Source organism: Mustela erminea, chromosome 8 (genome assembly GCF_009829155.1).
Source record: "Mustela erminea isolate mMusErm1 chromosome 8, mMusErm1.Pri, whole genome shotgun sequence".
Taxonomy (NCBI): Eukaryota; Metazoa; Chordata; class Mammalia; order Carnivora; family Mustelidae; genus Mustela; species Mustela erminea.
In genome coordinates, this window is record NC_045621.1 from 15,928,423 (window position 1) to 15,950,556 (window position 22,134).

The 22,134-nt window shown below is 36.6% G+C and overlaps 1 protein-coding gene across 4 annotated transcripts in view; it reads left to right on the forward strand.

The window, feature by feature from the left end:
- Positions 1-22,134, forward strand: part of PARD3B (par-3 family cell polarity regulator beta) — a 1,046,926-nt gene that overhangs the window by 135,576 nt on the left and 889,216 nt on the right. For all 4 annotated transcript variants that reach the window (XM_032354007.1, XM_032354008.1, XM_032354009.1 and 1 more), the window contains exon 2: positions 19,459-19,560. In XM_032354007.1, the coding sequence (XP_032209898.1) occupies positions 19,459-19,560 (102 nt within the window). The remainder of the gene's footprint in view (positions 1-19,458; positions 19,561-22,134) is intronic.

Sequence of the window (22,134 nt, forward strand, 5' to 3'; positions counted from 1 at the left end):
GCTCACAGAACTGGAAAAGTACTGCCATTCACTGAGAAAAAAAAATCCTTAAGATATGAAAAGTCATGTGCTCAGTTTTGAGCATGTAGGTTTAAGGCATCTATGTTGAGATGTCACAGTGGATATCAGTAGTAAGTCATGGTAGAGATGAGGTTGGGAACCAACTACTTAAAAAAAATATGACTTTATATTTTTATATCAGTTTAAGGTTCACAGCAAAATTGAGGGAAAGTTACAAAGATTTCCCATAAAATTTTATCCCCCTCTCCCACATGCAGAGCCTCCCCCCTTATCAACACTTACCAGAGTGGTACATGTGTTATAGTTGATAAATCTACATTGACATATCATAATCACCCATAGTCCATAGTTCACATTATGGTTCATTCTCAGTGTTATCATACTTTCATCCAAACATGTAAAATGTACATCTATCCATAATTATGGTATCGTACAGAATATTTTCTTTCCCCTAAAAATTCTGTTCTCTGCCTGTTCATCTCTCCTCTGAGCCAATGCCTGCCAATGCACTGATCTTTCTACTGTCTCCATAGTTTTGTCTTTTCCAGAATTTATATGACGTTGGAATTATAGTGTATGTAGCCCCTTCAGATTGACTTTCAGATTGGCTAGTAATATTCATTTAGGGATCCTCCATGTCTCTTCAAACTTGATGGTTTATTTTAGTGCTGAACAATACTCTGTTGTCTCAATGGACCATAGTTTATCCATTTACCTACTGAAGGCCCTCTTTGGTGGCTTGCAGGTTTGGGCAATTATGAACAATACTGCTATAAACATCCATGTGCAGGTTTTCATGTGGATATTGTTTTCAACTCCTTTGGGTGAATACCAAGCAGTTTGATTACTGAATCATATGGTAAAAGTATGTTTAGTTTTGTAAAAAAATACCAAATTGTCTTCCAAAGTGGCTACGCCATCTTACATTTCCACTAGTGAAGATTTCATGTTGTTCCAGATCCTTGTCATCATTTGGAATTGTCAGTGTTCTCTATTTTGGCCATTCTAATAGTAATATAGTGGTATCTCATGTTTTAATTTGCATTTCCCTGACACATGATGTGAAACATTTTTCATGTGCTTTTAGGTCATCTGTATTTTCTGTGGTGAAGTAACTGTGAAGGGTTTTGGTCAATTTTTATTTTTTAATTTTTTAACAAACATTTTATTTATTCATTTGCCGGAAAGAGAGAGCGAGAGAAAGAGAGCACAAGGAGGGGGAGCAGCAGCCAGAGAGAGAAGGATAAGCAGGCTCCCTGCTTAGGAAGCCTGACATGGGACTTGATCCCAGAACCCTAGGATCGTGACTGGAGCTGGAGGCAGATGCTTAACTGACTGAGCCACCAGAAGTCCCTGGCCAATTTTTCAAATCAGGTTTTTGTTAGCTTATTGTTGAGTTAAAGAGTACTTTGTGTATTTGGGATAGTTCCTTTATCAGACATTTATTTTGTAAAACACCTTCTAGTCTGTGACTTGTCATCATTTTTTTTTTTTTTAAGATTTATTCATTTACTTTTAGAGTGGGAAGGGCAGAGGGAGAGGAAGAGAGACAATTCTAAGCAGACCCCCTATTGAGTGTGGAGCTCTATGCAGGGCTTGATCTCATGACCCTGAGATCATGACCTGAGCCAAAATTAAGAGTCAGACACCCAACTGATTGAGCTACCCAGATACCGCACTTTGTCCTCTTTTTTGAAAAAGAAAATGTCAAGAGAATTAGAAGTTTTTAATTTTAATGAGATCTAGTTTTAATTTTAATTATTTCTTTTACGGATCATCCCTTGTGTGTTGTACTTGAAGTCATTGCCATACCCAAGGTCATTTAGAGTTTCTTTTTCTTATTTTCTAAAAGTTTTGTATTTTACATTCAGGTTCATGATCTATTTTGAGTTACTCTTTGCAAAGAGTATAAGATCTGTATCTAGATTAATTTTTTTGCATGTAGAGTTCTAGTTCCATCACTGTTGAAAAGACTATTTTTCTCCATTGTATAGTTGAACTTTGAACAACATGGATTTGAACTGCATGGGTCTAATTTATATACTTTTTTTTTTTTTCAGCAAATATGGCACAGGACTATAAATGTATTCCCTTATGGTTTTCTTAACTTTTTTTCCTCTAACTTACTTTAACAGTGTATTATATAATAAAATCTGTGTTGACTATTCTTAGTAAGGTATACAGTCAGTAGCAGTAGGCTATTAGTAAAGTTTTGGGGATGTCTGAAGTTACATGTGGATTTTTAACTGCATGGGGGTTTGATGTCCCTAACCCCTGCAGAGTTCAAGGATCAACTGTATTTATCTTTGTTCCTTTGTCAAAGATCAGTTGACTCTATTTATGTGATTCTAGTTCTGGGGTCTCTATCATGTGCCGTTGGTCTGTCTGTTCTTTTGCCTGTACCACACTGTCTTGATTAGTGTAGTTTTCTAGTAAGTCTGAAACTTGGGTAGTTTCAGTCCTCCAACTTTGTTCTTCCCCTTTATTGTTATGTTGGCTCTTCTGGGCCTTGCCCTCTCTGTACAAACTTTACAATTAGCTTGTCACATAACCACAAAATAACCTGCTGGCGTTTTGGTTGAGATCACATATATACTATAGTTCAAATTGGGAAGAACAAATATCTTGACAATATTGAGTCTTTTGTCTATGAACAAGGAATATCTATTTTTTTTATTTTGTTTATCAGAAACTTGTAACTTTCCTCATGTACATCTTGTATATACTTTGTTAGGTTAACACCTAAGTGTTTCATTTTTGGAGTGCTAATGTGTAAATAGTGTTAATTTCAAATGTCACTTATTCGTTGCTGGTTGTATACTAACCTTGTAATATGTAACCTTGCTGTAATCACTAGTTTCAGAAATTTTTTTTTAATCAATGTAGAAAATTTGAAGGAGTTGACAATCATGTCCTATGTGAATGAAGTCAGTTTTATTTTGAAATTCCTAATCTGTATGCCTTTTAGTTTTTCTTTTTTGTTTTATTGCATTAGCTAATACAGTATAAGTTGCAAAGGAGTGGTGAGAAGGAGCATCCTTGCCTTGTATTTGGTCTTAGTGGGGAACTTCCAGTTTCTCACTACCAAGTATGATGTTAGCTGTAGATTTTTTTGTAGATATTATTTATGAAGTTGTGGAGCTCTTCTCTAATCCTAATTTACTGAGAATTTTGATCATGAATGAATGTTAGATTTTATCAAATACTTTTTTCTGCATTTATTGATATGATCATGTGATTTTTGCATATTGATATGATGGATTTCATTGATTTTTTTTTTTAATTTTACTTATTTACTTGCCAAAGAGAATGAGCAGGGAGAGCAGGAGACAGAGGGAGAGGGAGAAGCAGACTCCTCACTGAGCAAGGAGCCCAGTGTGAGACTTGATCCCAGGACCCCGGGATCATGATCTGAGCCAAAGGCAGGTACTTAATCAACTGAGCCACCCAAGCATCCCTACATTAATTAATTTTTGAATGTTAAACCAGCCTTGCATACCTAGGATAAATCTTAGTTGGTGGTCGTACTACACAGTTTTTTTTTCATTCTTAATTGGATTCAATTTTACTTCAGAGAGATTGGTTCTAATTTTCTTTGATTGTCTCATTTTAATATTAGGGTGTAATGCTAGCCTCACAGAATGAGTTAGGATATATTCCCTCTGCTTCAATCCTCTGACAGTGATTTTAGAAGATTATTTAGCTTTTTAAGATAATTTTCATTATTTCTCTCTTAAATGTGTTGGCACAATTCACCAGTGAACCTATCTTGGCCTGGTGCTTTCTATTTTGGAAAAATATCAGTGATCAATTCAATATAATAGGCACAGGTCTAGTCACATTGTGTATTTCTTCTTGTGTGAGTTTCGGTATATTGTGTCTTATGAAGAACTGATCCATTTCATTAAGGTTATCAAATTTATGTACATAGAGTTTCTCATAGTATTCTCTTATAATTTTGATATCCATAGGAGCTCTCCTTTCTCTTCTTTCTGATAATAGTAATTTGAATCCTCTCTTTTTTCTTAGCTTAGTTAGAGGCTTAACAATTTAATTGGTCATCTTAAAGAATCAACTTGCATTTATTGATTTTTCTCTGTTGATTACTTTGTTAATTTCATTGATTTATGCTATAATTTTTCTGTTTATTTTGTATTTGCTTCTTTTTTTTTTCTAGTTTCCAAAGTGGAAACTTATATTATTATTGACTTTAGGTCTATTTTCCTTTTCTAATATTTGTATTCAATTCTATAAATTTCTGCAAAGCACTGCTTTTCATGTGTCCTATAAATTTTTCCTGATTCTCCAGGTATCTTGTATTTTTCTTTAAAGATTTTATTTATTTATTTGACAAAGAGAGAGACAGCAAGAGAGAGAACACAAGAAGGAGAAGTGGGGGAGGGAGAAGCAGGTTCCTTGCAGATCAGGGAGCATGATGTGGGGCTTGATTCCAGGACCCTGAGGTCATGACCAGAGCCAAAGGCAGATGCTCAACCACTAGGCCACCCAGGCACCCCTTGTATTTTCTTGACTCCAAGTAGTACCTGTTTGTGGTGGTGTTGTTTTTGTCAGCTCATGCCTTCCAAGGGGAGTCACAAATAGTGAAAAGGCATTGCTTCTGTAGTATAATCTTGAAATTCCCACTTTGACTTAGGCTGTGCATTTTATATTTTGGACTCTGTCTTTTAGCAGGTGACAGATTTGTAAAAATTTTCTAGAAGAACAAGAAAAAAGTATACTTCATGTGGTAGTTATGAAGAAAGTCAAAATTTTGGTTATTCATGTACAGAAAAAGGAAAGCAAGGGACGATTTGATGATAAACTTCCATGTCCATTGTGGAAAGAGGTATAAATAAGTAAGACTTCTTCTAAGTTTATGAAACATTACTCTTCATGGGAGCAATCTAATCCTTTCTCCAATCCAAAAGGACCAAGTAAGCAGAGCAGAGGAGAGGCTGGAAGTACTTTTCTGCTGGTAAGTGTGGCTCTACGGGTCAAATGGGTGGGCTGACATAGCTGACTGGTGACATCAGGTTGGCCTTCCTGACTGGCCTCTGGTCTGATTGTTTAGTGCCTCTGTGCTTCAGATGAAATTATCATTGACCCAATTTTAGATTTTATTTCCATGTTAGTATTTTTTATTTAGTATTTTGTATCTCTCTTGTTTCTTGGACTGTTTAAAAACTAATGCCCCTCTTGGGTAGCAGTACCTGGAATGTTAGGCCAGAAATTGAATGTGACCCAACATTTCATGAAGGCTAGGCATCTAAATTAATACTGAAAATTTCTGAAGATGTGTCTTCTAGGTACTTCATTAGCTTACATTGTAACCCTTTTCATTCCAAACACAACTCTGAGATCGGTCTTCTAACACCCTGAGTTTTACTGGTACTTAATTTGGAGTAATAGACCTGTTAAGACACCATAAAAACAAAGAAGACAATATACTGTATTTGACCTTGTTGCCAGGCAAAATAATGCTTTCCCAAAGTTGTCTACTTCCTAGTCCTCAGCTCCTGTGTCTATGTTATGTTACAAGGCAAATGAGATTTAAGGTAGCATATGGAATTAGAGCTGCTAGTCAGTTAACTTGGAGCTAGGGAGATTGTCCTGCATTATCCCTATGGACCCAAAGTAATCTCCAGAGTCCTTACACGTGAAAGAAGGAAGCAGAAGAGGTCAGATTGGACTGGCCATTCCTAGCTTTACAGGTGGGAGTCCCTGAGCCAAAGAATGTGGGGAGCCACTAGAAGCTAGACAAGCCAAGGAAAGGATTTTGTCCTACAGCTCCCAGACTGGGAATTCAGCTGACAACTTGACAACTGGGAATTCACTGACAACTTGATTTTAGCCCAGTGAGACCCGCATCAGACTTAAGAGCTACAGAACTATAAGAAATAACTTTGTTTTAAGGCACTACATTTGTGGTAATTTGTTCTAAGAGGAATAGGAAATGATTAGTATTCTTCTTTATTACTATTGGGCTGCAGGAAGGACTTCGCATATTCTAGATACCGGCATTTACATTTTCCTAGAAAAATTAGCCTATTTCTACTTTGTTATCAAAGGCAACAAAGCTCATTCTCAAAAAGAGTGATATTTCTTGCCTATATAAAGTTGGGGATAATTTGTTTTACTGTTGAATGATTGTGTGTATGTATATACATATATATACACACACTATATATATATAAGTATACATATATATCCACAGACATATTTCACAGACACATATGTATGTAATTATAAATATACTATATATAACAAATATTATAAAAGTATATTATAGAATAATCTACACATTTTTTACATTGTGATCAACCCTTATAGCTTATGTATCAAAGTATCCTAACCTAATTTTTGGCAAAGGGTAGACTGTAACAAAGAGAACACATTTGAACATTCTTGTTTGAAGGGCTTAGGGGTTATGACATTAGCACTGTAAGGAATGACAGACAGTCACTTCCTATTTGGTTTGTCAGGGAACACTGTTCCTTTGGCTGCCATAAATGTACCGGCCATTGGCTTTCAACCTGTGGAATCAAATTATAGACAAAGCATGGTTATCATTGCAGAAGGAAATGTAAATGTGTTCAACTTCGATAATGTAAAGGTAAAGGCAGAGATGATAGATATGGAAAGTAAAAGGGCAGGAGGGAAGAGTAGAACTGTGATGTTCTCTTTTACTTTGGGGAGCAGAGAGATGCAGTCTTTAGATGATAGAATTAAAAATAGTTTAAGTTATTCATTAAAGGCAGAAGCCATTCAAGGGAATATATTTGAATAAAAATGTTAGGAGGAAGAAGGATGGGAAAGTTGGGGATCCCTAAATGCACTTAGTTGCCATCAGTAGATCAAAGTTCAAAAGATGACATCTGAAGCCTGTAAGTTAAGAGCATGAGAAATGCTTATTTAGAGAGGAGTTACCATCCAAATAGACTAAAACAAGGTACCTCAAAGAGTTGCTTCTGGAGAATAGGGTGGGCCACTCTTCTGTACCATTTTTTACAGTCAGTGTAATTCTTACGCATGTTTTAAAGCAGGAGTTGGCAAATGTAAGTATATTCATCTTTCTAGGCCGTGGAGCTCCGTGAGAGCTGTTGACCTCTGCCGCTGTCGTGTGAATCATCTGTTCACGGTGCCTCCACGAGTGAGCGTGGCTGCGTTTCACTCAACAGAATTTATAAAAACAGACGATGGGCGGGATTTGTCAGCTGCAGTTTGTCCACTTCTAGTTTGAAAAGTCAAATGGGACTCCAAGGCCCGTGAACTGGCTCTCAGTCCTTTGGCGGTCTTTCTGAGATATTTACCTCCGTAATTCTAAACAATTTGTGAATCAGGGGATAGCAGTGTGCTTTTATTTGTAAATAAAGACTACTGCTCTCTCTCTAGTCATCCATCTGCTCACGTCCTATCCGGGTATTTGAAAATCATGACTTTCTTCTACCTTCTTCACTTTTCCTGACCCGTGGTTGCCCAAAATTGTTGGAATTTTTGCTTAACTCTGTGTTCACTCATGTAACCGTGCAGATACTGCTCACTCTTGAGCCAATCCTATGATTACTTCCTGTCTTGTGCAAATTTTTGTTTTCCTGGAGCCAATCTATTTTGTTTGCTTAGTTTTCTTTGTGTCTCATGCTATCTTTTCTCTAATGGTTGTATAAAATGACTCTGTAGTACCATTTTCTTTAGATCTAAAACTGTCCTAAAATCTAACAATTTTGTATGTTTCCTTGGGAACATCATGCCTGGAGCCCTTCGTGGTGCTGATCAGGTCAAGATCGGTTGCTATCTGTACTCCTGCAAGACTATTAGATTGATGGCTATCGCGGTCCCTACCATCCCCCACCCCCCGGAAGATTTTATTTATTTATTTCACAGACAGAGATCACAAGTAGGCAGAGAGGAGGAAGTAGGCTCCCCGCCGAGCAGAGAGCCCGATGCGGGACTCGATCCTAGAACCCTGAGATCATGACCTGAGCCGAAGGCAGAGGCTTAACTCACTGAACCAGCCAGGCGCCCTGCTATTGCTGTTTTTTTTGGGGGAATTCCTTTCCCGTGTCTTATGTGTTGGGTCCTCTTGTTTCCCGTAGCTGTCATTTTGGAGGCACATGTTCCCCTAATTGCCTGTGCAGACTGGCTGGGGAAGAAGGCTGATGATAAACCCAGCCACTAGATTTCTGGGGTTGGATGGGGTAGTGCGGTTTGAATGCTCTAAACCGGGGGTACTTGAGCTCAGCTTCTCCTGCTTCCTTATGCGCACTTTCTGTGTTCTTTGTAGCTTCATCAGTGACCCATCTCTAGCATTTGAGAGGAATGGTCCTTTTGTTGTTGGAGAAACGAAGTTAACCATTAGCGGGTAACAGTATCCCAATACTTTCAGAGACAACTGATCCCTCACCATTCCTCCCACTGCCATACTGAAAAGAAGTCTTACAGCCAGCAGGAGTCAAGTCGAGGAGGTCTTCATGTTTCTCTGCGAGTTACATTTTTATAAACACGGCCAGCCGTACTCTTCTAATGTAAATTAAAATTCTGTTTTCTGTGTCTTAATTTCTTCAGGGGCAGAGCATAAAGCTTGTGTTTGAGTAGAGATCTAGAGACTATGGTGGGTACCATAGAATGCTTTAAACTTCTTCATTCATATTTTCATAAAGATACACACAAAACTGTCTGTGTCTGTCAGAGCTCTTCTTTGGAATTACCTTATACGGATGCCAGCATCTTAGCCTCAAGAATCCTGGGATTTAATTGGCTGCATTGAGTAAATCTTGAGTTGTATGAGTTTGTATTCTCAAATTCCTATTAAAATTCATTTTGTAGCAGAATGCTTTCTAGGGTTTTGTAATAATTAAAAAAAAAAATTATAGCTTATCCTTTTCTTTGGGAACATGGCTGCTTCCCTTCTTTGGCTGTAGACTTTACATTCCTTTGGACCACACAAGCTTCTAAAACCTTGGCATCCAGGTCTTTGGACTATAAATTTCACTGAAAACAATGAACGGAAAGCATGAAACAAGATGGAATTGGGAGGGAGACAAACCATAAGTGACTCTTAATCTCACAAAACAAACTGAGGGTTGCTGGGGGGGGGGGGTTGGGAGAAGGGGGTGGGATTATGGACATTGGGGAGGGTGTGTGCTTTGGTGAGTGCTGTGAAGTGTGTAAACCTGGTGATTCACAGACCTGTACCCCTGGGGATAAAAATATATGTTTATAAAAAATAAAAAATTAAAAAAAAATCCGCTGTTTTTTTTAAAATTGTTTTCAAAACACTATTTTAGCATTACTAAATTAGTAATGGTTTAATGTTTTGGAAGTTTTTCATACTGGGAAGCTTTTGAAATAGCTGTATCAATTAAGATACAAGTGCAGTTTTTGCTAATTTCAGAATTTAACATTTGATTTTACCGATAGAACTTTGGTTTTAAGATTGTAATGTATTTAATCCTGAAGATTTATATAAGGCTTTTATGCTTTTATGCATTTAACACTTAGATCCTAGAAAAAGGAAGTTTCATTTCCATATTCTTATAAAGAGGTGTGCTGTGATAATGTAGGCAGTAGATTTGAAAATAATTAAAAATTGTCCTTTATTAAAAAAAAAGGAACTTAGATATCTGGACCATTTTTTCCCCTCTCTCAAATAAGTTTAGGTTAATTCCAGGATGAAAAAGAAACCTTTAAAGTCCTTTATACAAAGAAAGCGGCTGAGATTATGGTTACCTCATAAAGCCGAATGAAAAATGACATGGGGTGATTAAGATTCTTTTTAAATATTTTGTTGATAATATGAATTAGAAAGTGAAGTATATGACTTGATACTTAAATATTTTTCTTCCGTCTTGAAGAGGAGAATAAATAGTATTGTCAGAACTTGGATTATGAGATAAAATTGAAAATTTATCCTGGAATTGTTGGTGTTTTTATACTGAGACTACTTTTGTTAAAGTTAATATGTCACAAGCCAGGGCAACCACAATCTTCTTTGTGATTTAATCTTTGTGTATTGCAGTGTCTCTCACCTAAACCCCCACCATAAAGTGGGAGGACTCTAGATGGTCTGTGAGCCAGTAGATGCCTATGGGTTTTTGAATTTATGAATTTACTAGTCAAGCATTGAAAACCCCACATTTGGGGTAGAGGTGGGGAAGACCTGTTTTAGAATGAGAAATTAGTCTCTTTATAAATGAAAGTAATATACAATCCTCACATTTTTATTTTGTTTCTCTGAGTAATTCTGTTACTTTGGAAATAGAAGACATTTTTCCTTAAAGATGTTTATAAATTAGTGTATTTTCAGGTTATACAGCAAGACCCAAGGACAACTGACAGATTGAAAAGTGTAAATTTTGGTGTTTTGCTCAGACTTTCTGCTCAGAGTTGCACAATAATTTTGGAATCATGCTGAACCTCTGAAAACACTTTTCCTTATTGAAGTACAGTTCACACACAATGTTACATAAGTTTCAGGTGCACAACATAGTGATTCAACAACTTGACATATTAAGCTCACAGCAGAGCTCTAATCTGTTGCCATACTGTGCTGTTAAACACCATTGACTGTATTCCCTATGTGGAACACTTTTTTTTGATACAGCGGAGATTTCTTCTTGCAAGAAGTTTCTCTAACTTTAGGTTCAAAGCCCAGAGGAGCTTTGAGGTTCTAGGTGTTGCAGGTGTCAGAGTTGGAAGAGCTTTTTAGGATCACACAATTCTTATCCTGTAGCCTCCTTGACAGATGGCAATGTAGCTTGACTCCTTACAGGAATGAAGAACTCACTACTTCTTCATACAACGCACTCCATTCAGGCACAGCTCTTTGTGAAAGGTCTTTCTCATGCTCCAATTTAGTATGCCTCTTTATTGTTTATGTAACTCTTCTGGAGCAGGACAGAACATGCCAAATCTTTCTTGTGCATGACAGCCTTTTAATTTGGTGGGACTCTGACTGATCTGGTCATTTAACTTTTACAAATTCACCTATAAAAGCTCAACCAAAGAAAGTTGGGGGATAAGAATTTGAGTAGTATAGCTAATTTGACTTACGTGAGCCATGAGCATGTATTTGAGAGGAAGCACGAAATGGCTCTGCTACTACCTCTGTTGTCTCAATCTCCATATGATTATGGTAGTGTGTGAGTCTGTCTCTGCTGAATATGATTTTAAGTGTTTAAGATAAGCATTTTTCAAGAGTGTTGTCTCCAATATAACCCACGTATTTTATCTCATGCTTAACTGAAAATATAATAATTTCCTGGTTGAAAAATAAGTAGTGTTGGACTTGAGAGAGATGGTTGTCTCTAGCATGATGTTTCCCTGAGAGATGACTAATGATGATTTTCACAATGAAAAGATTTCTGTCTTTGATAACTTGAAGAGCCCAGTGCCATATAAACTGTGATTCTCCTATATTTGAAATGGCGAAAGTGTTTCCCTTGGTGTTCTTTCATTTAAACAAAAGTTAATCACATCACTGTGTAAGACTGATGATTTACAGACCTGTACCCCTGGGGCAAATAATACATTATATGTTAATGAAAATAATTTTTTAAAAATCGCATCTTACTACGAGTGAGCTGGCCCTATTTCATCCCCCATATTGATGTTCTTCCCTTTGTTAATGATTATCCCTTAAATTTTGAAAAAAAAAAATGCGTTAAATGTGGGTGATCACTTAGAGAATGAGAGTGTTACTTGCTCTGTTCCACAGTAGTTCACAGTACTGTTGTCATAGTCCAAGATTGTGGTAACATTTTTAACATATTTGTCATACTCTTAACTCAATTAAGCCTATGGTTCATTAAGCCTCTTCTTTGGGTCTTGGAAGTTTTGAATAATTGATGGTCAGTGAACTACATTTTCTGTTGGTGGGTTAACTGGGCCTCCCTGTCTTTTGGCACTTTGACATTCCTTTCTCCTCCTAAAAATTTGTTCTTCTATTTCTAAGGAAACCTGTTCTAAACAGCTTTTTAGTGGTCTTCATTTATTTAATTATAGAAATGGTCATGTGTAAAGGGAAACTAGGTATTTCAGATTGAAAGAAGAAATCACATTTTCCGAAGCAGAAAGTTTCTTTATGTATTTTTTTTTTTAAGATTTTATTTATTTGAGAGAAAGAGAGAGTGAGAGCAAGAGCAAGAGAGCACAAGCAGGGGAAGCAGCAGAGGGAGATGGAGAAGCAGCCTTCCCACTGAGCAGGGGGCCCCATGTGGGGCTTATTCCCAGGACCCCAGGATCATGACCTCAGCTGAAGGCAGATACTTAACTGACTGAGCCACCTTGATGTCTCTAAACATTTTTTTTCCTTTGAGAAAGAGAGAGCATGCATAAGAGCAAGGGAGAGAGAGAGAATCTTAAGCAGTTTCATGCCCAGAGCAGAGCTGGATGTGGGGCTTGATCTTTAAACCCTGTGATTATGTCCTGAGCTGAAATCAAGAGTCAGACACTTAACTGCCTGAGCCACCAGGCACCCCTTTATATAAATATTTTTTAAATGTAACACACCTACAGGAAAGTGCACAAGTAAGTGCAGCCAGCGCACACATCAAGAAATAGAACATTCCTCCAGAGGCTCCTTTGTGGCTCTTTCCCTCTCAAGGGGTAAACGGGTCTCCTGACTTCTAAGATTGTGAATTAATTTAGCCTGTTTTTGAGCTTGTTCATGGAATCGGACATGTACTTTTTGTACTTGGCTCTTTTTTGATCAGTGTTATGCTGTGCGATTGTGAAATTGCTAAGGTATTATTTATTATGAATTGGGTGAATATTCCCAAGTTCGTCCATTGTGATCACCATCTAATATTTATCCTTTTTTCCCCTTTGTTCATCTGATGAATAACATCAGTTGATATTTGGATTTTAAACCACTCTTACATTAAGAAAATAAATTCCACATGGTCCTGATGTATCATCCTTTACATATATCACTGAATTTTGGTTTACACATGTTTTATTTAAGATTTTTGCTGCTGTATCCATTTTTTATGAATTTTATAACTGGTAGTATGCTTGTAAGGGCTTGGTATCAATATTATGCTGTCCTTATAAAATGGGAGTCAGGAAAATTTTTCTCTAGTTTCTAGAAGTATTTATATGAGATTGACATTCTTTCTTCCTTAAAACATTAAGAAGATACTATCTGTGAGCTTATCTGAGTCTGGTTCTTAAAATTTAATTGTTATCTTTGTGTTTCTGTTTTCTACTTTTTGTCAATTTTGGTAAGTTGTATTTTTCAAAGAATTTGTTCATTTTCTTGTCAATTTTATAAGTCTATTTTTTCCCCAAATCTTTTTAATATCTGTAGGGTCTATGGTGGTGTTGCCTGCCTTTTTCTTTGACAGTATAAATTTTTTTTTTTTAAGATCAAATTTACTAGGTTTTTGTCAGTTTTATCATGTTCATAGAATGGAGTTTGCTCTTTTTTTCCCCTCTTTGTTTCCTTCCTTCTGTGTTTGGATTTGACTAGCTGTTATTTTTCTGGCTTCTTGAATTTAGCTTTTCTTTTTTGCTTATTTGCACTAACGGCCATACATTTGCCATTAAACACTGCTTTGGTTGCATCCCACAATTTTTTTTTGTTTTAATTATTTTAGGTTAAAAACTGTTTTCTTACTTTCTTTATTTTTCATATATGGATAATTAAGAACTGTATTCCTAATTTCCGAATAGCCAGATATTTTCTAGATATCTTTCTGGAATTGATTCAGCTTTGGTCAGAGAATATATTCTGAGTGATTCCAAACTTCTGAAGTTGATTATAAATTCTATGTGCACTTGTAGAGAATGTATTTTGTAATTTGGGGATACAGTGTCTTGTATATATGGAATTAAATAAATTATGTCAGTTTGTTAGTTGTATTCCTCAGATAGATTGTATCTTTGTTTCCTATCAAAAGTCTCACTGTGGAGGGCATTAGGAGAAGGAAAGGAAGGTGAATTGGGGTAAATTGGAGGGGGAGACGAAAGATGAGGCACTATGGGTTCTGAGAAACAAACTGAGGGTTATGGAGGGGAGGGAGTTGGGGGGGATGGGTGAGCCTGGTTGTGTGTATTAAGGAGGGCACATATTGCATGGAGCACTGGGTGTAGTGCACAAACAATCTTGGAACATGAAAAAAAAATGGTAAAAAAAAAATATATGTATATATACATATATAAATATATATTCATGGAGTAAAAACATTATCCATTCATATGTTACCTTTTTTGTACTGTGACATTTATATATTACTTTGACTTTGTTGATTATATACATAAAGCCTAATAAAAGAAAATGTTCACTATGTTTAAAAAAAAGTCTCACTATGATTTTTAGATATATTTTTTAATTCTTTTTTTTCTTTTTCAAGTTTTTATTTAAATTTCAGTTAGTGTGCCTGTAGTGTAGTATTAGTTTCAGGTGTAGAATTTAGTGATTTATCACTTACATACAACACCCACTGCTCATCACAAGTGATGATTATACCCATCACCCATTTAGCCCACCCCTACGCTTTCCCTACAATAACCATCCTTTCTCTATAGTTAAGTAGATTTTTAAAAAAATATCTGTCCATTTTGGCAATACGTGTTGGAGTTATGTTATTGGGTACATAGGTTTAGGATTGTTTCTTAACATAGCACTGACCCTTTTATCATTGTGAAATGTTCCCCTTTACCTTTAGTAATGTATCTTAAAGTCTCCTTCATCTGATGTTGGTGTGGCTATATCAAGCTTCTTTTGGTAGGATGATAGATTTTTTAAATTGTGAGTAAATCTACAGGTGGACTGATTCACCTTCATTGTTTACATAAATTGAGGCTTATAATTCTGTTGAATTTGCTGGGTGTTACTTTCAACTTAGCATTTAAAAACCCTTAGTGCCATTCTAGTTCTTCTGAGTTCTTTAGAAACATACTTGATTAAAGGGAAATCAACTCATGTTCTTGTTATACCCTTTTCTCAAATTTGCACTGGTTAATCTTTTTCAGGAAGTTGGAGAAGTTTTCTAAGTCAGGGCGAGCTCATAATCTCAGTAACTATTACAGCATTTTCTGGTTAATTCTATCCTTTCAGGTATCAGTGCTGCTCTCGTAGGCTTTGCTCAGGCATCATTTTCAGGAACTGCTTTTTCCCTACACTGTGTGTTGTTGGTTATTCAAACTCTTGCTCTCTACTTGCCCCCAAACAGTCTATAGACCTGTTCTGACTACTGTCTCTTTCCTGGGTGCTATTCTGGGGCATCTTACTCTGACACACTTAGGGAAAGATTTTGGGGCCTTCTCTTATTGCCCTGTTGTGTCCTTTACATTTGGACTTGCATGGGCTGCATTGTGCAGAAGGCCAAACATCCTCCATGTTTACTAATGATGAAGCAACTGAGGCCTAGAGGAATGGTGACTTACCTGAGTCCATGTACTTAAGGAGCAGCAGAGATGGATTTGATCCTCTTGTCTTATTCTTAGATGCTTGTGTTGTTGTTTTTTTAAATCACTTGTTTTCTATGTCTTGGCTCTGCTGTTTATTAAGCATCTAACCTTGGGTAAGTCAATTCACCTACCTGTGACTTGGTTTTCTCATCTAAAAAATGGATTGATAACTACTTCATGAGGCTGTTCGAGGCTAAAGAAGCTAATCATACAAAACTCACAGTACCCATAGCACCTGGCCTATAGTAACCACTAAAGTTATTTGCTATGACGATGATGATCAAAATGTTGAAATCTTATTTTGTGAATATATTCCACAAAATTCATGAAATTAAATTCTACATAGAAGATTTTAATTTTCTATTAACTTTTAATTTTTACAATTGTTCTTCTGTCCCAATGGGTGAGATTATTTGTGTGAAAACATTAAGTCACCAAGAAACCAGCTGCACTACTGAGCTCTGTAATTGGGCACCACTGATAAAATAGCGCTTTTCCAACATTAGCTTTTTTTTTTTTTTATAGTGCTCATTTCACTTTTGGGCTTAGCTGCCATTGCAGGCTATTTTTTTCTCTTTTTGGACCAGAAGCATTTTGTTGAGAACCACCCATGTTTTTCCTCTTTTGATGGTTGACATAATCTCAGTGCTTGGTAATCAATAGCACTGTAGTATCTGGTTTGCCAGTCTACTTCTCCCGATACTGCAGATGGAAAATTACTGTTCTTCAAAACTCTGGCCAGTAGAGATTTTCTAAGGTATTAGTGTCAAATTTCATGTCATCTACCCAGAGTGAAGGATGTTTATTGCTACTAATATCTATGCCTTTTTGGAACAGTTTCTACATCGATCATTAGAAGTCCTCTGTAAAATGGTCGTCTTTCCATAATGCATATGCATTTGTTTCCTTTTCCAGTTCATCCTTATGGCTATTTTTAATTTTAAAATTCCAGTAGTGTTTAAGTTAACTGTGTATTATTTGAAGTTTATTATAAGATACTCTCAGAGGAAGCAATGTTTGTTATTTTTCAATACTTTAAGGACCTAAAAATGTAAGTTATGAGATTTATTGTATAACACATTTACTAGAGATATTTTCAAAATAATGTACATTTTACATATTACGGATATTTTGCAAAAGAAAGGTAAATTAATGTCACAATCCTGAAAAACACAGTAAACTTTTCCAATTGATTAATTGTGTGAAACTAGACATATATGTGAACATCTTTCCATGTTCGATCAGTTTTATTCCTGGTGGTAATAAAACTAAGTAAATGAAATGCAAATCCTGACTGCAAGGTAATGGTTGAAGTTTTTACATGCATAAAGGAGTCAGGGTGAATTTATGGTCTTATAATGGCTGTTGGCTGCTAATATTGTATGTATATTTTTTAAATGATCTATAGCTCCATGCCCAAAATGCCATGGAGGCAAAATCACAGTTAGTACGTGCTGTGTTTGTTGATTTACCTCCCTTGGACATGTAAAATATTAACTGAGATGACTTTGATAGAGCTTGTCTGTTTTTGTTCCGGATTGGGTGTGTGCTCGTCGTGAGTCTCCTCTTTTCTGAAGTGTACAAAATGGCAGTATCGATGGGAGATGGTCATGTTAGAATTGCAGTTTTTTAATATTCTAGTGGTATGTAGTTCACTTAAAAAGTTTTTTGGATTGAATATATGATTCTAAAATGTTCAAAATAACTTTTTTACTTGATTTAATACTGTGGGATTTTTTTGGTACTCCTCGGAATCACAATTAGAAGAGTAGAGATAAATGTCGTAGATGCAACTCCTAGGTCTTATCTTCCAGAAGGTCTTAGATCCTGCAAGCATGAGAGATGGCAAAATGCTGCGTGACTTAAGAACCCCATCACGCTGCCACCTGTCTGCTCCTTCCTGTGCTGCTGGTCACATCCCGTGCCCTCTTACCCCCTGAGTTTTCCTATTTTAAATCTGACTCCTTGGTTTTCTCCTCTGTGTTCTTACCTCTAGGCAGGAACACAGGCACACTTTAACATACACTGCAATAGTTGGAGGTAGTTGTTTACCTCAGTCTTAGGTGATAAAATCTGCTTTTATAAACTGAGCATGAGAAAAAAGGAGACAACTTAATAGATGTCTGCTTTCAAGTAATTGAATATATAAAAAAAACACAAACTCTTCAGAACTCTTCAGAATATATCACCTTTTATAAATATGGTTAGAATCAACAGATTTCATCTACAGTGCTGTAATATAGCAAAAACCAACTCAATGGATATTAATAGAAATTAATTAAATTGAACTCCCTTTGTAAGAAGGCAATTTTGACAAGGAAAATGTAATACCCTATAGATTTCAATTAGAAGTCCTGGCTATATTTCGAAAAAAATACATTGCTGATGGCATGGCCATAGCCAAAAGACTGAATTCCCAAAGATTATAGGGGGAGTTCTTTCTTTCTGTACAGTCCAGTGGCTGTTAGGTAGTGTTTTATCTACTCTAGTATTCTCCTTATTTAGAATCCAGTCTATTGTACTATTCTGCACTATTGTAAAGCTCACCTTTTATAGCACAATCACCTTGAATTGGTAAGGATCTCAGATTAAAGAATCTGATTGATGGGTGTGCTGTGCTTTTCTTTACCTGGTTATACAGTGACTGCTCCTATCCTTGTGATCTCGCTGGGTAAGAGAATCAGGTGGTTAAAGTTTCCCAATCATCAGTGTTTCCACTTACAAGGCTAGTATTAGAAGCAATGAAATTCCTTTCATTTTACTTGGAATAGCTCTTCAGGTACTCTATAGAAAACTTAATTTTTGAAATGTCAAAGGAGAATTCCTTTGGATTTTTTTTTAAGCCTATGGCTTTACCAAGTCAGATTGCTAAAAAGCTATATACTCGGGCCACATTTCAGTAGCCCTCTGCATAGATGCTTTGAAAGCATTATTATTTAATAGTATATTCTTGCATTTTATTGGGGGCCAGGTAAAGAGGAGCCTGTGTGACAACCATTTCTATTAGTTTTTGTAAAATTGCAGTTGAATTCTGGACTATGTTAGTTCTTATCCCTTCTAAAGATTCATATGATAAAGGCTTAGCACTTTATCCTAGAAGAATTATTCGCACTTTGAGAAGCTTTCTAAGAATCACAGAGCCAAACTGATAATAGCTCGGGTATTCTGGTAAAAACTTGCTAATGTTTTTCTTCATTCACTGGTTCATGTCTTTGTCTCATTATTCTGGTTGACCTTCGTGTCCTTTCTGGAAGTAGGCAGCTGCATCATTTAATTCTGCGCTCTAGCGTCGGAGTATTTAACCACATATCAAATTGAGAAAATAATTCTTTCCCTTAAGCCTTACTTTCCTAAGCAGATTTTTAAAATAGTATTTGGAAATCTCCTAAATCACTTCTCCTGTTCGGCGAACTCCTTGTTCAGCTCCAAACATGGTTCAAGTCGCTGCTGTGTAGAGCTCTTGCTCTATGTGACATCCCAAATCTTGGGGAGGACAGGCACGGAGTGTGGAGATTTAAAAAGATGAAGAGGTCAGCGGTTACTCCGCACCGTTGATAGATTCTAAACTGATGACTGTTGCCATCAAAGATTTCTGCCTTTTGATTCCCCCCACCACCCGCCCCTCGCCTACAACTTTGGGAATCTCAGTCTGAATTTCTAATCCCATTTCAAAGAGTGCCCTCAAAAAGTTCTTTTTTCTTCCCCCAAAGTATTCTTGGGGTTACCTCAATGAAAGTTATAAAAAATTTCTTGAATACACTTTTCAAATAACTGTGGCACTTTTATCTTTGCATTGTAATTTATCTTCTAGGATAATTGATGAAATAGGTCTGCTGTGATTTACTGATCTCCCTGAAACAGGATAAAAATGGCAAATGTTTATCGAAATAGAAGTAACATTTATTTTTGGTGTTCAAACATTTTGTTACTAAAGCCCATTTTTTAAATTGTCAACTTTTTTTAAAAAAATTAAACTGTATTTTTAAAAAGTCTACATCATGAAACTTGTTGATTGTTGTATCATAGGATCCTGGCTACTGGGTGAAGATTCATCACTTAGAATACACAGATGGAGGAATCCTGGACCCAGATGATGTTTTGGCAGATGTCGTTGAAGACAAAGACAAGGTAGATGACTAAAACTCTTCTGTTTTCCTCCGTAGAGCTCCGCGTTTCCTAGAGATTGAGATCCTTAACAAATGCATGTGTCAGTTATTATTAAAAGATACCATCTGTTCAGGCTTTACCTGAACAGCCCATAAATCAAAGTTCTTCATCAGTTGTTTGGAAAAACTTTGTCAAGGTTTGGGAATCTGTTCATGGTGGTCTAATTAGCAGACACTTCATTCCCAAGAGTTCCTCATGCGTCTCTGTAAATTAGTGTCGGGCACTGAGGCTGCTGGAGTTCCCATTGCCACTGCTGGCGCTGGGGTTTCTTCTTGGCCCTTGCTAAACAGTTAACACAATACCTGTGATTTGAATGTGTTTCAAAATAGAGAAAACAACAGGCAGACAAATCTTATGAGGAACTATGGTGAAGATTTTTTCTTTTTTCTTTTTTTTTAGAAAGTAGCTGGCAAAAACCCATCTTTTATTATAGTTTTTATTTTCCTTTCTAAAATAAAAACAAAATACTAGATGGAATATTCCAAAAAGTTGTAACATATTTTGCCACCTGCTTGGGAATAACCCTGTTGCAAATATCTTATTTTAATTAGATTTTTCTTCTGATGATAAACTGGAAAAGGTGTGAGAGGAAAATTCAGTGGCCTTACACTGAATTTTTGCAGTTGAGACACATTGTTCTATGGCCGCTTCTGTGTTGGGCTCCTCTTATCAGTGGTTCCTGTGTCCTCCTGAATTGAACCACAGCTTTCCCTGAGGGATCCTGGCTTCAGTGTTTCTTCTCCTGTGTGTCCTCAGTGCTATTTGTACTAGGTTAATTTATGTGTGTTTATGTGTTTCTCTCTTTTGTTTTTCTGCACTCTCTGGGTTGTGTGTGTGCGCGCGCGCGCGCGTGTGTGTGTGTGTGTGTGTGTGTGCCTGTGTGTGTGTACCAACTGCACTGAAATGTAAGTGATTTAATGAACTCGGGTAAAATTTACATTTTTCCTTTTCTGTAAGATCTTTTTGGGCTGTTCAAATTTCCAAAAGTCTTTGTGGACATTCTGTCCATTTATTTGCCCTGTTTTATGTTGGAACTCAACCCTGATTTGCTAATTTGCTTTGTTTTATAATTACTCATTCCATAAGGAACTTATCTCCCGAAATATATTGTAAGTTCTATGTGACATGGACCAGAAGATTTTTATTTCCTTTGTGTTCCTTGTATTAATAATATCTGGTACATTCTCTTATCCGATTCTCAAAGAACACTTACTGCTTGGTCTCCCAGAAATTAATAATATTATTTACATTGATAACTTTAAGGGCCGACTTTCACTTCGGTATTTCTGTTTCACTTTCTGTCTACCTGCAGCCATCTTCTTATTTTGACATAGTCTAGGCATTTGGTCTGTTTGTTAATGAAGAAGGTCTTCCCTTCTCAGATTTCACTGATGTCCATTGTATTAAAATTAAACGCCAAAAAGTAGCAAGTTTATGAAGGGCCAGAAGAAAATGTCTCACCCCAGCCTTGTCCAAGACCTAATTATAGGAAGGATGTTCCCATGAATGGTGCTGAGGGAAATCATTTGTCCTACAGAGCTCTTCCTTTAGAGAATTCTTTTTAACTATCCTGGCAGTGCCCTTTTAACTATAATCCATTTACTAGACACAGAAACTGCTTTTATTATATGTAATCTTGGTTTTAAAGGGACTTCACTGCTACTGAGTCAGGTGAAAAAAATGAGGTAGTCTGTTGAAATCCTAGCAAAGGATTAGGGCTGTTTGGGTACAGGTGTACCTATTTCCTTAATGTACTTTCACATCAAATACACGACGCCTAATTGGTATTGTGCTGCAGAGCAGATGAGAACGTACGCTTTGGATATTGCTGGGGAAAAAAATACATGCTCCCATTTTTTCCCTTTTAAAAATAATGTCAGTGAAAAAGCATCACTTTTTTTTTTTCCTGACATTGTCTCTGCAGTCTGAAGAGTTTCTGATAGTTTACGTATCTAGTATGGAAAGAAGGTTCCGCCAGACTTTGTTTGACCATACTTTTTTGTAAATTTAGATTGAGAAGTAATAAGAAGTGATACTTCTAAATGTTTAATGATCTATCAAATTCACCCAAATCCATGGAGACAATATCGAGCTTAGATAAAATTACAATCCACCTCTTTTCAAATTGGCTATCTAATAATCTCTTGCATTTACAATATGGAATGCAAGCCCAAAGAGGCATGGGTGGATGTACAGAATCCTTGGCCAATGCCACTTACCCCAACTCCCTAGGAAAGCCTCTCACTACAGGTAAAAATTTGATAGCCCAACCCTAGCGGAGGAAGCAGGAGAAACAGAAATTTAGAATCAGAAAACAGAGCTGGCTGAGGCCATTTATTTAGTGTCAGAGCCATCTGGTATACTTCTGCAAAGACTGAAATTAGAGGCTGAATGGTATTCTACTTACAATCACATGGTATCCTAAGTAAATGACTTTCAAAACCTCTGGTACCAGAGGTGGTTTGCCTTTGGTCTTATCTCAGTTACTCTTTGGGCCAACACAATGCGTGGTGCACATGGTGCTTCTTTGGGAGA